This window comes from Camelus dromedarius, chromosome 2, assembly GCF_036321535.1.
Source record: "Camelus dromedarius isolate mCamDro1 chromosome 2, mCamDro1.pat, whole genome shotgun sequence".
NCBI classification, from domain to species: domain Eukaryota; kingdom Metazoa; phylum Chordata; class Mammalia; order Artiodactyla; family Camelidae; genus Camelus; species Camelus dromedarius.
In genome coordinates, this window is record NC_087437.1 from 118,877,936 (window position 1) to 118,892,876 (window position 14,941).

General features: G+C 51.7%; 1 protein-coding gene across 3 annotated transcripts in view; it reads left to right on the forward strand.

Annotated features, from left to right (window-relative positions):
* Positions 1 to 13,647, forward strand: part of LOC116155343 (interferon-induced GTP-binding protein Mx1-like) — a 31,008-nt gene extending 17,361 nt beyond the window's left edge. For all 3 annotated transcript variants that reach the window (XM_064476095.1, XM_064476092.1, XM_064476090.1), the window contains 6 exons: positions 990 to 1,112; positions 1,481 to 1,622; positions 4,941 to 5,099; positions 7,058 to 7,134; positions 9,622 to 9,867; positions 13,024 to 13,647. In XM_064476095.1, coding sequence (XP_064332165.1) covers positions 990 to 1,112; positions 1,481 to 1,622; positions 4,941 to 5,099; positions 7,058 to 7,134; positions 9,622 to 9,867; positions 13,024 to 13,254 — 978 coding nt within the window. In that variant the 3' untranslated portion in view covers positions 13,255 to 13,647. The remainder of the gene's footprint in view (positions 1 to 989; positions 1,113 to 1,480; positions 1,623 to 4,940; positions 5,100 to 7,057; positions 7,135 to 9,621; positions 9,868 to 13,023) is intronic.
* The last annotated feature ends 1,294 nt before the right edge of the window (positions 13,648 to 14,941 follow it).

The window sequence follows — 14,941 nt, forward strand, 5'->3', positions numbered from 1 at the left end:
GACTGTGAGCCTCTCTTTCCTGGAACCTGGTCTGAGGGTGTCTGTGGGGGCCTAGGTTCAAAAGGGCTTCTGCAGGGAACACCGTGTTTGTTTCTGCCAGGCCCCAGGCAGGCCCTTTAGTGTTTCTGAATCACGTTAGATTTTCAGCCTGAGTTTGGGGACACTTTAGGGAGTGTGACGTTGAAAGTGTAGATGTGTTTGAGTGCTGGCTTGTGGTTACAGATTCCCAGGGGAGACTTTCTCTCCCCTCCTCCCAGCCCCGGCGTTCAGGCCAGGAGTGGGGCCGGACGGCAGGGGTGTTCCTTGCTGACCGTTACAGTGAGAGCGGAGCTGGCTGGAGTCCCGGCTGCATGCAGGACTCCCCGCCTTGCGCAGCCCACTGTACATTTAGCCCTTCCCCCGGCACCCTGGCACCTGAGTCACTGGGCACCCACTGTCACCTGGCCTTGGAGTTCTGTCTCTGACCTGCCCCTGCCGGCTCACTGACACATTTAAAGGGGTGCTTGTGACCCTCAGGCCAGCAGTTTGAGGTGTTTGCGGTTGGCGGGCAAGCCAGCAGGTGCAGTCACCATGTGATGAGAGACAGAAGTCCCTGATAACTTTTAATCGGTTAACAACAACCTACAAATGTTGAATTTCAAATTATTCCGATGGCCACTTTTTCAGGACCCACTAGACACACGGGTTTTGCTAGTCCCCCTGAGGACAGTTTATGCCACAGGCTCCCAGAGGGACGTGGTCCTTGTGTTGCTGTCACAGGACCCGTAGGCACGCAGCGTGGCTCTGAGGCTGCTTCCACAGGAGCGGGCAGGGGGGAGGCCTAATGGGCAGCAGTTCCTGCTCCCACACCCCCCTCCTTTGGGAACATCTGCCTTCTAGAGGGGCCAGGAATGGAGCGCCCTGGGCCACTGTCCAGCACCTGCAGGAGAACCCCGGGCCTCTGCTCATCCTGCCCACATCTGTGTATTACCATTGTTTTCTGTTCTCAGAAATCCCTGCCCCTGTTAGAAAATCAGATAAAGGAGAGTCACCAGAAAATATCAGAGGAGTTACAGAAGTGTGGCTCCGACATCCCGGAAGACAAAAGTGGAAAAATGTTCCTTCTGATAGAGGTGAGTGTTGCCAGGGGACCAAGCTGCAGACTCGTGCGTCACTGTGCGGAAAGGGGTCGTGTTCCTCGGGCACGTCTGTCTTCACTCCCCCAGAGCTAATCCAGGTCACTCTGCCCCTTTGGCACCGAAAAGGGGCCGGGCTTAGGGGACCATCCCACTGCTGCCATTGGCTCCTCATCAGGGGGACCCTGAAGGCAGGGAGGGCGGGAGGGGGTCATCCGCTGCCAAAGCCTCTTCTCTCCCCTCCGCGCACAAACCCCTCAGGCAGGAAAGAGGGACTCGCCCTCCGCTTCATGCATGCGACCCCCAGACCACCTTGCTCGTATCTGGAGTATCTACCCTTATCCATGTGTTTTTCTTCTTGACAGAAAATTGATGCGTTTAATAAGGAGATCACAGTTTTAATTCAAGGGGAGGAATGCGTGGGGGAGCACAAGTCTCGGCTGTTTACCAGAATCCGAAGTGAGTTCAGCAAATGGAGTGCTGTGATCGAAAAACATTTCCAAAAAGGTGAGCCCAGGCAACAAGGGAGACCTGGCAAGGGGGTCGAGCCCAGGGCGGGGTGGGGGAGATGCCGTTGGTGAAGGCGGCCACGGTAAGGGGTTAGTAGTGGGAAAGTCTCGTTTGCCGTTTCATATCCCTGAGTCTGGCCCGGAAGCCTCTAGTACCGATTTCAAAGGACACCCAGAGAGAAAACGCAGCCTCCCTGGCCCGTCTCCTTGGAGACGCTCAGAAGAGCAGCCCTCCGTCCGCAGAGAGCCCGTGGGCCTGGCGCGTGTGTGAGGCTCTTTGCGTTGCCAGTCGGGCTGCCCCTGAAACGGCCCCGATTCCCTCTCCCTTAACCTACCGAGGCCTTGAAGCCTGAGGCGTTTGGTGATAGATTTCACAGCCGCAGTGATGAAAGGCACAGAGAACAGCACGTGAGGTACCAGCCTCGCATCATCAAAGCCTCCAGAGTCTGAAAAAGGTAGACACTGTGATCTGAAGTTTACTTTTAATATTTCAAGACGCCTGAAGCTAATCATAGATCAGCCACTGAGGACAATATCAAGTAACTTTGCTTTTATTCAAACAACTTGGGGTGGCAGGTGTGTTCCTTATTGATTTCGGCTGACCCCAGGTTCAGATTGGCAGGCCTCCTGGGCTCTGAGTCAGGAACATGGGAAGATAAATCATGCAAGTTTCTACATAAAGCAGAGGTGACACCTTTGTTCCTTGCCAGAGGGCAGGGAGGGTAAGGAACAGTGCCCTTGAGGGAGAAAAGTCCGGAAAGCTCATTTCGCGGCAGTCACTTGCCCCATTTCCGTGGTCCCTGCGCTGTTTGCAGGAGCTAAATCCACCCGCGGAGAGAGGGCGGCTCGCTGCTGCGTGCTGTGCCCTCTCGTCAGCCGGGGGACCCCGTTCAAGGACGACGACAGCCCTTGACCTCCAGCGGTCCCCCGTGCACTGTCCAGCCAGGTTTTTATGGTGTAAGTGTGTAGGGCAGGCGGCCTGTGAGCTAGTGTCTCAGTTTTTAGATGCTAAACCCCTCCCAGCAACGATCAGTTACGTATCACTGGGCACCCAAATGCAAGAGAATTAACTGAAACCCCTAACTCACCCTCGAGGCAAAAGATAAACTCAAAATGGGTCAAAAACCAACAAGTATGGCTGAGACTGTAAAACTCTTAGAAGAAAACATAGGATTAGACCTTCGTGAGCAGGATTCAGCAGTGGTTCTCTTTTCTTCAGACGGGACCCCTAAAAGAGGAGCAGCAAAAAAAAAAAAAAAGATCATTTGGATTCATCTGAATAGGAACCATTTGTGCATCAGAGAGCGCTAGCACGGAAGTGGAAAGACACCCACAGGTTGGGAGGGAACATTTACAAATTTTACATCTGACAAGTGTCATGTATTCAGAGTATATAAAAAGCTCTACAGCTCAAGCACAAAAAACAAACAATCCAGTTTAAGGATGATCAAAGGATTGGTGTAGACATCCTTCCAAGCAAGAAGATGTGCCTGTGGCTAATAAGACCATGACAAGGTGCTCAAGCTCATTATCCAGCAGAGAAATGCAAAATCAACCCACAGCGGGACGCCACCTCACACTTGCTCGGATGCCTGTCAGCAAAACGTTGACAGGGAGTGTTGACAAGAGTCTAGAGACGGCAGAACCCCCGCACCGCTGGAGGAAGAATAATGGTGCAGCTGCTCTGGGAAGCTTTCCAGCAGTTCCTCCGGACGCTCAGCATGTGCTGCCACATGACCAGCGGTTCCATTCGTAGGTCCATCCTCCAGAGAATGGACGTGTGTGTTCACATAAATGCGTTCTGAATGTCCTTGTCAGCACTGTCCATAATGGCCAAGAAATGGAAACCACCCATATGTACATCAACTGATGAATGGATAAGCAAATTGTGGTCTGCTGGTACGTATCCATTTGCTAGGGCTGTCGTGCCGAGGGTCTTAAGCAACAGAAGTTTAATTTCTCATAATGCTGGAGGCTGGACGTCCAAGATCAAGTGTCAACCAGTTCGGGTTCTTCTGAGGCCTCCTGTCTTGGCTTGCCGGTGGCGGCCCTCTCCCACTGTCCTCACGTGGTCACCCTTCTGGGTGTGTCTGTGTCCTGATCTCCTGCTGTTAGGACCAGTGTTACCGGTGAGGGCTCCCCTCCTGGTCTCATTTCACCTTCACTGCCTCTTTAAAGGCCCTGTGTCCCAGTACCATCCCATTCTGAGGCACCAGGAGATAGGTCTTCAACAAACGAGTTCTGGGGAGACAGAGTTCAGCTCTCAGTGGAACATTATTCACCCCTAGAAAGGCACGAGGGACTGGCCCGCGCTACACCTCGGATGAACCTGGAGTCTGTCAGGCCGAGTGAAAGCGGTCAGGCACAAAAAGCCGCCTGCTGCATGGTTGCACTTATATGGACGTCCAGATGAGGCGAATCCATAGACCTGGAAAGCTGATTAGTGGTTTCCAGGGGCTGAGGAGAGAGGGAAACGGGGAGGGACTGCTGGTCGGTACAGGGTTCCATCGTGGGATGGAGTCTTGGGGGATTAGACGGTCTCGATGGTTGCACCACTTTGTGACTATGCTGAAAACCGTACACCTTAATAGTGTGAATTTTATGGTTTGTGTATTGACCTCAGTTTTTTAAAAATGCCTGTGAGAAAGTATCTCCTGAGCAAAAGAGGGTAACCAGGTTACCATCCTTGATTTAGCAAAGAAAAGAAACCAGAGCCCTGCTGAATTTGCACCCCCTGTGGGGTTTCTCCATACTCTCGTCTGCTGAGGGGGAAAAGAACTCCAGATGTATAAAGGAAAACCTAAATGTTTTACAGAGTAAACAGTGGCGCCGCCTCGGGTCAGTGCTCTAGCTCTATCAGGGCCACGGATTCATAGCGCTGCCTGCTCCTGTTCCCGCCCAGCGAGCTGTGCCGCGTCCCTGACTGCACAGGGCGTCATGGTCGTTTCTGACTTTTGAAGGGCCTGCAGGGTATGGTATTCTATGAGGCAGGTTTTTGAAAATCCAATTTGATTTGCAAAATTTCCTGCTTGAATACCTGTTCAAGAATGTGTCTTACGCTAAGTTTCTGCAGTCACCGCCCGCTTTCTGACGTCATAGCCTGGCTGTATGCTCACCGTCTGGAGATGACTAAGGACAGTCACCTTGGGATCTGTGTCTTTACTGCAATCCCTGATTCTATACCTATTTGAAAATCAGATGTGATTTTTTTCCCTGCCCGTCTGTATTTTCAGAAAGTGCAGAATGATCCTGTGTTTACAAAACCCCCCAAGGTTATATTTGTAAAATAACCCAGAGGCCCTCTTTCCTTCTGTAGGCTATGACGATATCTGTAAACAGATCCAGCAATTTGAAAACCAGTATCGTGGCAGAGAGTTGCCGGGGTTTGTGAATTACAAGACGTTTGAGACCATCATCAAAAAGCAGGTGGAGATTCTGGAAGAGCCGGCTGTCGACATGCTGCACAGAGTAACTGGTGAGTTCTCGGTTTTGCTTTTAGGCGTCTTATTTCTAGGGCCGGGAAAGGGCAAAGTCAAGCCAGTGCCTCCTTTTGGGGGGTTTTCAGCAGCATCAACAACCCAGCCAGTTTTCCAGATGTCAGCTGGGAGTGCAACAGCTCGTTCCAGCTCTGCCCACGCAGAGTCAGCCCGGAGCCCACAGCGTCAGGGCTCAGGCCCCGAGACTGCCCACTGCAGGTGGCATCTGCACGGCCGCTGGCTCCTGTACTTCTGGTTGACCAGCTGTAAATCAGAGTCCCCCTGACCCCTTCCTTGGGCTTGATGATTTTCTAGAACAGCTCACAGGACTCGGGAACACGCTCGACTTCCCTTCACTGGCTTGTTGCAGAGGATTTGCTTCCTTTACCAGTTTATTATAAAGGATATTATAAAGTTCCAGATGAAAGAGATACATTGGGTGAGGTTTGGGCGGGTCCCAAGTGCAGTGCTTCTGTCCTGAGGAGTTGGGGGGAGCTCACCCTCTTGGCACATGGATGTGCTCAGCATTCTGGAAGCTCTCTGAACCCTGTCATTAAGGGCTTTTATGGAGGCGACATCAATTTTTAACTCAATTCCCAGCCCCTCACCCACCCTCCGGAGGTTGGGGAGAAGGGGGAGGTCGGACTGAATCTTCCAGGCTGCTAACCAGGGCTTGGTCCTTCTGGCGACCTGTCCCCATGCTGGAGCCCTCTAGCGCCACCGAGAGTCACCGCATTAGAACGAGAGATGCTCCTATCACCCAGGAAATTCTAGGGGACTTAGGAGCCTGTGCTGGGACCCAGGGACAAGGGCCGAGTGTGCTTCTTGTCCTGTGTCACCTCCCTCCACTCCGCTGCTGTGCGTACTTCGCAGCCTCAGTGCACGCTGTTTCTTAAATCTCTGGGAAGTCAGGCTGACGATTAAACAGGTGCTCATTCTGGAAGTGTTTCTGAGGTTCTGAGGTGCTGTGTGGCCCTGGGGCGGTGTCCCTGCTGTCAGGTACGAGTAGGAAGCTGTGCCCCCCGCCTCCAGCAGAAACGCAGCAGCCCGCAGCGCTGACCGCGCCCTCCCCCTACGTGCTCTGCCCCTTGGTTTCCAAGGTCTCAGCCAGTCTCTTTTCTTTGTTGCCTCCTTGGCTGACACCTTTTTCGCTCAGGCTTCAACTGTCTCATTTTAGCGCTGAGTGACAGTCATAGTCATTCATAGATCCTGCAGCTAGTGGTGGGGACAGACCCGTAGCGGACCATTAGGAGGTGCATTTCTAGTAACAGTCTGCCTCTAGGCTTAAGAGCTGTGTAGCAAAATCTGCGGTTGTGTCGTGCTGACCAAGTGTGCATCCTTCATTCAGTCCTGAAGGAATTTGTAGCACTTCTCGGCTTCCAGTCACAGAAAACATGTCAAAACATTTGTATCTATATATACACACAGATACCTGCTTCTGTTTCGGAAAGCTGTGATGTGGTGTCGAAGATTTCCAAGCGCAAAGATACTGTCCATCAGACTGAGATAACATTCTGTGAGGAAGACAAATGGAAATAGGAGTTTCAAAAATAGAAAGAAATAATGTAAACTTTCTGATTGAAATCAGACCTTGTTTGCGTATTTCTTTCAAATGAAGAACGTGGCCATTTTGATTCTATTGTTGTATTTAAAAGAGTGATGTGTTTTTCTATAAACAATTGATATATTTGTAATTTACCAGAAATTACACTCTTTGCCACTGTTTATACTTGAGTTAAAATGTTTTAATGCCAAGTAAATATGCTGGGGACATTTATGTTTTAAAATTCCTCCAGGGAGTTTTTGAGTAAAACATCTCAGCTTCCCCGTTTGGAGAGAAGGGAGGTTGGAGGGAGGCGGGCGGAGGGCGCTGCTCCTGCCGCTTCACCCTCTGACGTTTCTCACTCTCTGAAGCTCCCGACCCCTTAGCAATGCTTCTCTGTCTCTCTTTCACCAGATATAGTCCGGCTTGCCTTCACAAATGTTTCAGAAACACATTTTAACGAGTTTTTCAACCTCCACAGAACTGCCAAGGTAAAACCAACCTTACGTTATTTTTTTTAATTAAAAAAAATGTAGGCCTGGCACTAGGGATGAGATTTCTTAGGTTAAGACTGTTGATTCTTTATCGCGTATTTGGAGAAAGAAATCGCGAAGCTCAGTAGTGACTCTAACGATGTGACCAGTGCGTCAAGAGAATCCACAAACAACATGTTGAATCACAGGAGCACGAGAGAGCCGTCCTGAGTGTAGAGCGTTGTCACGTCTGGAGAATGTGGCCCTGAGTGCGGAGGCCCACTGAGGCAGCCACGGGTAAACCTGCCATCCTTGTGGGGAGGGAGGTCAGCGGTGGAGCCTGTGCTTAGCCTGCATGCTGTCCTGGGTCAAACCCCAGTAACTCCCTTAAAAAATGTTTTTAAGTGATGTTTCAAGAATGAAGAAAGAGAGCAAAAGGGCAACGAGGCCCCCCTCCCCCGCCAATCAGCCCGGAGAGCTGAGCCGGCTGCCCTCGGAGCCTGGGTCCCTGGTCCTGCCTCGGGCACCACCGCACTTCCTCCTCCCCGTGCAGGGCCTGGCAGTGGCAGGCCCAGGTGCCGGCTGCCTTCCCACTGTCCCTCCCCCGGGGCAAGGGGGGCTGGAGGGAGAGCTCTCTGGTGTCTCTTCTTCCAGGGGCTGCATCCATTTTCAGGGCTCCTCTCTCACCGCCCAGACCCACCCACCCCCCAAGACCCCGCCTCCAGGTGCCCTCACACTGCAGATGAGGCTTTCAACACTGAAGTTGTGCCCCTAGCACCCAGCACCCAGCACCCCGCACTCTGGGGAAGACTGGCTCTGCCTTTCCCAAGCCGGAGCTCCTGGGGCCACTTAACCTGCCTGGCCTGACGCTCCTCACCCCCAAAATGGGAGTAAGAATGACCTTCTTCCGTAGCCCTCCTACACTGCGGGTGGGAGTGCAGTTTGCTGCAGTCCTCCTGGGAAACAGTATGGACTTTCCATAAAAAAACAAAAACAGACTTACCCTGTGCTCCAGCCATCCCACTCCTGGGCGTATATCGAGAGGGAACTCTAACTGGAAAAGATGCACGCACCCCAATGTTCACAGCAGCACTATTTACAACAGCTAAGACATGGAAGCAACCTAAATGTCCATTGACAGATAATGGATAAAGAAGTTGGAATATAACTCAGCCACAAAAAATAATAAAATAATTTCATTTGTAATGACTTGGATTGTCATGGAAATTGTCTTACTAAGTGATGTAGGCCAGAAAGAGAGATAAAAATATCATATGATACCACTTATATGTGGAATCTAAAAAAATGAGACAAGTGAACTCATCTACAAAACAAAAACTGCCTCGCAAACATAGAAAACAAAATTTTGGTTTCAGGTAGGGGTGGGAGGTGGGGGGAGAAATTGGGAGTTTAGCATTTGCAGTTACACACTAATATATATAAAACAGATAGACAGCAAGGTCCTACTGTGTAGTACATGGAACTGTATTCAATACCTTGCAATAGCCCATAACAAAGAAGAGTATGAAAAGGAATGTGTATATTATATATATATATAACTGAATCACTGTGCTGTACACTAGAAATTAATACGACATTGTAAACCAACCATACTTCAATTAAAAAAAGAAGGCCTGCTTCAGCAGGATGTACTGAACATAGAAGAAAAGGTTCAGGATGCACCTGGCGTCACACATCACCCTCGGTGGTACCCAGTGAAGTCCGGGGGTCCAGATACTTTCCGTGTGTAAGATTTCCTCCTGGCTCTCTGACAGCCACTTGCAGGGTAAGACTTAACTACTAGGAGCGTCAAGGGACGTGAAAACGGGACTAGGCGCAGGGCAATATGAATCAAAGGACATGGGAAGGACCAGGAGGAGGGAAACAGAGAGATGTGCAAAGATACTAGGGGAGAGGACCTGGTGAAAATTTTGATCTTGGACAAGAGCCTAGGTGAAGAAATAATGGGACAAGATTCTAAACCCCACTATGTGCTTAAGAGTCACCCTCGCCTCTGGCACTGTCATCCTCTCCTTCCTCAACTTCTTTTTCATCCTTCTTGATCACCTCCAGCTGGTAATCCCCTGATCTTCATTATCATCATTATCCAGTAAGTCCCCCTCCCCCAGAAGCATGAAACTTATGGAGTTTGCCTGATTTAAATCTGGCCCCCACTTATCCCTGTGAGCTCTCTGGTGGAAAAACACTCCTCCTCATCAGATGGAAAAGCCTGTAAAAGAGAAAACGAAGAGGCTAGAAATGAGACCTGAGAACAGAGCCCGTGCTGGTCCCGGGCCCTGGGGATGAGGGGTCTGGTCACCCGTGCGGCTCGGGCTCCCTGGGGAATTCTGACCTCCACCAGGGGCGGGAGTCCGCCTTGGAGAAGCCAGCCACGTCGGGCAGAAGTTGGCACCTGCTGGGGGTGGCGCTTACAAAGATTTATTTTCTTCCGACTGCTTGATTCATTCCAGAGGGAAATGTTGTCATGTTTCTCTTTCGCCGTAGTCCAAAGTTGAGGACATTAAATTAGATCTAGAAAATGAAGCTGAGAAGCTGATCCGATTACACTTCCAAATGGAGCAGATCGTCTACTGCCAGGACAAGGTGTACCGGGGTGCGCTGCAGAAGGCCAGGGAGAAGGAGGCCGAAGAAGAAAGGAAGAAAAAATTGCAGCCTTGGTCCTTTCAGCCGAGCCCCTCCATAGACCCCTCTATAGCAGAGATCTTTCAGCACCTGACCGCCTACCACGAGGTGAGTCGGCGAGTGTCTGAGAAAGGCGCTGTTCGCCTGTTCCCTTGTGTGTGAATGCCTCTCCCTTCATTCCTGTTGTCTGTGCAAGGGGACCACCAGCTCCACGGTTCAGTCCTTGGTGAACCTCCGAGGAAGCAGCTCCATCGGATAGATGAGAAGCCTGTGACTCGTGTCTGGTTTTGCTGGCTGTGTGGTCCTGGCCAAGTTGCTTAACCTCTCTGAGCCTCAGCTTTCTTCTCTGTAAAACGATGTCTCCGCTCAGGGTTCTTGTGGATCGTCAGTGAGAGGGGTATGAGGAAACCCGTCCAGCAGCACTGGAGCTCAGAGGCAGCTGGCCGCAGCGACACGTGCTTGGACAGCCACCCCGCATTTCACACGATGCGAAGGGCCCTCTCAGTCACCTCGGGGAAGGGTGCCCAGCTCAGAGCTGTGGGGATTTGCAAAAGTCTAGGCAGGAAAGATGTTATGTATTGATTTACTTCCTTATTCACTTATTTATTCATTTAGATGGCAGTACTGGGGGTTTCCCCCAGGACCCCGTGCCTGCCAGGCACGGGCGTGCCCACTGAGCTCTACCCTCCCCACAACTGTCCATCTTTGTACGATGCTAAACCCACTGCCCCTCATTTCCTTTTTTTCCTTTTTTTATAATGCGATACAACATATATCACATGAAATTTACCATTTTAACTGTTTTCAGGTGTACGATTCAGTGGCCCTAAGCCCATCCACGCTGGCGAGCAACCATCACTACCAACCATCTCCAGAACTTTTTCATCTTCCCCAAATGAAACTCTGCTCCCACTGAACACCCATTCCCCACCCCCTGCCTGGCCGCTGGCACCCCATTCTGCCTTCTGCCTCTGAATTGTCCTGTTCTCCGTAGCTCATGTAACTAGATTCACAGTATTTGTCCTCTGGTGTCTGGCTTATTCTCTGCAGCATAATGTTCTCAAGGTTCATCCTTTCTGATCCCCTGAGAGGACACGTGTGGCAGGTGTCAGGGCTCCCTTCCTCTGCTGAAGGGGATGATACTCCATGGTGTGTATGTCCTGCATTTGTCCATCCATCCATCGGGCCACGGACACTAGCTCTGTCCCTACCTTTCGGCCCCTCAGGAATGAGGCTGCAGTGAACACGGGGCACAACTACCTGTGCTCCTGCCTCTCTGTGCAGACATTGGGTGCCTCTTCTTGTCTGTTCCAGTTTCAGTATGAAGTTTAGAGGTAGCTTGTCGAGTTCCTTATGAAACAAGGGAACTGTTGGCATCCTTACTGGGACGGCACTCAGTGCACAGGTCTGCACAGAAGAGTCGCCATCTTTGTGACTTTAGATGTTCCTGTCCAAGGAGATCGCGGGTCACCACGGGTGACCATGGATACGCTCCCTAGTTCACGTCAGCTGATGAGCGATCTCCGTCCCGCCTGCAGCTTCAGTTCCAAGAACGTCTTGAGTCTTCCCAGTTGTAAGAGCTCCTTCTGGGTGGCCTCCGAAGTGTTCTAGAGTTCTCTGCAGGAAGGCCGTGAACACGTCTCAAGTTTGCTCCTCCGCCTTGTCTCATCTCTGTCTCTAGTGTGCATGAGCCTTGTCCCGCGATGCGTCTTCTGCTTGTTGTTAGCAAGCGTGCTTTCTGTGTTTTGTCTGACTCTGTCACCCGCACTGACCCTCTTCCTGCTGGTGGTGGTTTTACAGCTGATTCTCCCGAGTTTGCCCAGCGAACACTCATCCTCTTGCAAATGGTGGTTTTACCCTCCTCTCCTCTTTCCATTTTTAGCTCAAACTTCCTTTTCTTGCCTCTGGTCTCTTCAGTGCAACTTAAAGCAGTATTGGACTAACAGCCATGCCTCGTCTCTGATGTTAGTGAGAACCCCACTCTCCTGCTGAGGACGGTCCTCACTGGCCACAGTCTAGGTGTCAGGCGGGCTCGATTCCTGATGGAGGCTGTCAGGGGGTGCCCGTTTCTTCACCTCGTCCAGCTCCTGCAGGCTGCCCGCATCCCTGGCTAGGAGCCCTCCTGCATCTTCTAAGGAAGCGCTGTTGCAGCCAACCCCCTATTTTCTAGGTTTTCTTCAGAGATTCTGTAGGGACAAGAGGAAGGGGCGACATGCTAAGGAAAGGGTTTGAGGTCTGTGATCAGCTCATGAACATTCTTCTGATTGGCTGGTGGTGAGGTACCTGGGAGTCAGCAGCGTCCACCTTCTGGCTCCATCCAGTCTGGGGTCTCCTTGCTGGTGGGCAGCATGCAGTTAACTTCTTCCGCCTGGTATGGGTTTTACTGTCTGTAAAACAGCTCAAAGGACATGGCTCAGAATATGATCTGTAGCCTTTGAGGAGGAACTAAGGGCCCTTGACTTCGTTTAATGGCTAAATGATTATTATTTAACTTGCTTGACTATTTTCCTTTTTTTTTTTTTTTTTAATTCTTCTGGTAAAATTTATTCTTGGGTAAAGTTTTTTTTAACAGACAAGCCAGGCAGAGGACTTGAGGGGCTCTGTCCTGGGAAGGCCCCATGGGGTACTGCTCAGTTATAGGGAAGGAGACAGGAGAGGCTGAAACTGATTTTCAACACACGTAGAACTCAGAGGGCTCCCTTCTGTGGCCATTAATGACCGAGCCTCTTCCCTGCTAAATAATTTTAGCCTTGTTTTAAAAAAAGGGTCATAAAATCTTTGGAGTAGAGTTCTAAATAACTTGAAACTGTAGTTTTTGTACTCTGTCCGTCTGTACTTTTTAGAGTACATTTTAACCTCTTCCATCAGAAGTGACCATTTAGAGGGGGAGGGTAGAGACCTCAGTGGCGGAGAGCATACTTAGCATGTGTGAGGTCCTGGGTTCACTCCCAGTAACTCCATCAAAAAAAAAGAAAGAAAGAAAGAAAGGGAGGAAGGAAGGAAGGAAGAAGAAAGAAAGAAAAAAGAAAAAGGAAAAGAAGGACTAAAGAAAAATAGTGATTTAGTAACTAGGAGAAGGTGGTTGGAGCACAGGGTTGGCGCTCACCCCTGTGCCCAGAGCAGAGAGGATGCAGGCAGCTGTGAACCCAGGCGGGGACCTGCCGCCTGCCAGGTCGGGTCTGTCTCCAGGCCCTGTGGTGAAGTCAGGTGTCCAGGCTGCAGCGGCCCCTCACTTGCTATGAACTGTCCCTTCCTTCCTCCCAGGAGGTCAGCAACCGCATCTCCAGCCAGATCCCCTTGATCATCCAGTACTTTGTGCTGCGGTCGTTTGGCCAGCAGCTGCAGAAGGGCATGCTGCAGCTCCTGCAGAACAAGGACGAGTATGACTGGTTTCTGAAGGAGCGCAGCCACACCAGCGACAAGAGGAAGTTCCTGAAGGAGCGGCTGTCGCGGCTGACCCAGGCTCGGCGCCGGCTCGCCAAGTTCCCTGGGTAAACCGGCCCTCCGGCCCGTCCAGGGTCTCCAGGACACATCCCTAGGGAGCGGAGGACCAACGTCTTTCCCTGGTAGCCTCGCATCATTAGCAACCCATTTCACAGATGCCTGAGCGACTAGTAGGTTCTCTGCTCTTAGCGAGTGAGGACTTTGTAAGGAGCTGTGACGAGCAGGTGGGCTTCAGGCATCCAGCGATTTTCTTGTTTGCTCTTCCCCTTCCCTCAACTCTCTCCCTTTCTTCATCAGATACTCACCCACGCACCAGCATCCTAGACGGGTCTTCCTGCTTTCTGTAATAGCCTTTCACACCGACGTTTTAGGGGCATTAGTGCCACGTGTGACTGCACACCGAAGCCTGTTTCTTCAATTTTTAATAAAGTCATTTTTCCCAGACATTTCTCTGACACGTTCTTTATTTGGGTGAGGAAGTTGTAAATGACAGCAGGTGGGAGCCAGGGGAGCGGTCGATGGGCGCTGAGGCTGCCCTCCATGCTGGGTCAGGTCAGAAAGAACAGTTGAGCAAAGGAATGTGCTCAGTTATGTACAAGAGGCTGAAGGGAAATGGGGAACAAAGTTAAGAAATGGAGCAGAATGGGGAGCAATGGGCAGTCGCCGTTTATAATGTGTGCTGCTCAGGTGTGCAGTCTGCTTCATCACCGGGCACCTGGCACAGGGCTGAAAGGTCCAAGCCCGAGTCCAGAGGGGTCGCTGCCCCCCCAGTGGGGTTTTGCAGGAGGTGCAGGGCCAGCAGGCAGGGAGGGCAGAATATTCAGCATGAGCTGCCCAAACAGCACGGTGGGGTCCTGACTGCCCCCCTGGACTGAGCAGAGCTGGGGACACTCACAGGCACCCGGTCAGAGAGGGAGTGACTGCCTGGATATCTGTCCACTCCCAGGCCAAGCTGGACAACCATCCAGCCCCCGCCCACCCTCCATCCCAGGTCCCTCTGACACTCAGGGCTCAGTGATCTCAGGGCTTTGGGACGCTGTGGAATTTATGCACAAGAGAGGGCGCTCAGGCTACTCGGCGCCCCCTCGTGTCTGGCCTGAGTAACTGCTCCAGTACCAGGCATCCTGGCCACCAAGGGCAGCATCTGCCTAGACCCGAACCAGCCAGAGGGTCAGTGTTGCCAAGGGTTCTTTGCTGTTGTTTCAGTTTTCCCAGCGAGTCCTCCACAGGATGGAGGGAGAAAGCCGACAGTATGTGCTTCAGAGATCGGGAATTTCCCCAGGGAACAAGTCTGCGGGGAGCTCAGAAGGTGCTGACAGTTGCTTTCCTTTTAGCCACAAGAAGCAGGGGTCTCGGTGCCCCCCAGGCCTGTCTGACCAGCCATCGATAGGGGGAAAGTACACTGTCCCTCCTCCCAAGGAGGGACAGGGAGAGACAGCCCTGGAGTCCACTCAGTGTGACCCCTCACTCAGTGGGGGTGGGGCTCAGACAAGCTGTGAACTGCCCCTCCCCCATCGCCCATCCCCATCTCCACCCATGAGGGGCAGCTCCGGGATCAGAACCTGCATCTCCAGACCCTGCTGCCTGCTCCACAGCACTGGCTCGAAGGTCCATCAACCTGTGCAGAGTAGACTAGATTAGCACAGATGCCCACTCACAGGACATCCAGGCAAGCCTGGGGCTCAGTTCACCTCATAGGACAGAGCTGAGTTTGGAGCAGAGCAAGGAGAGGGGCCAG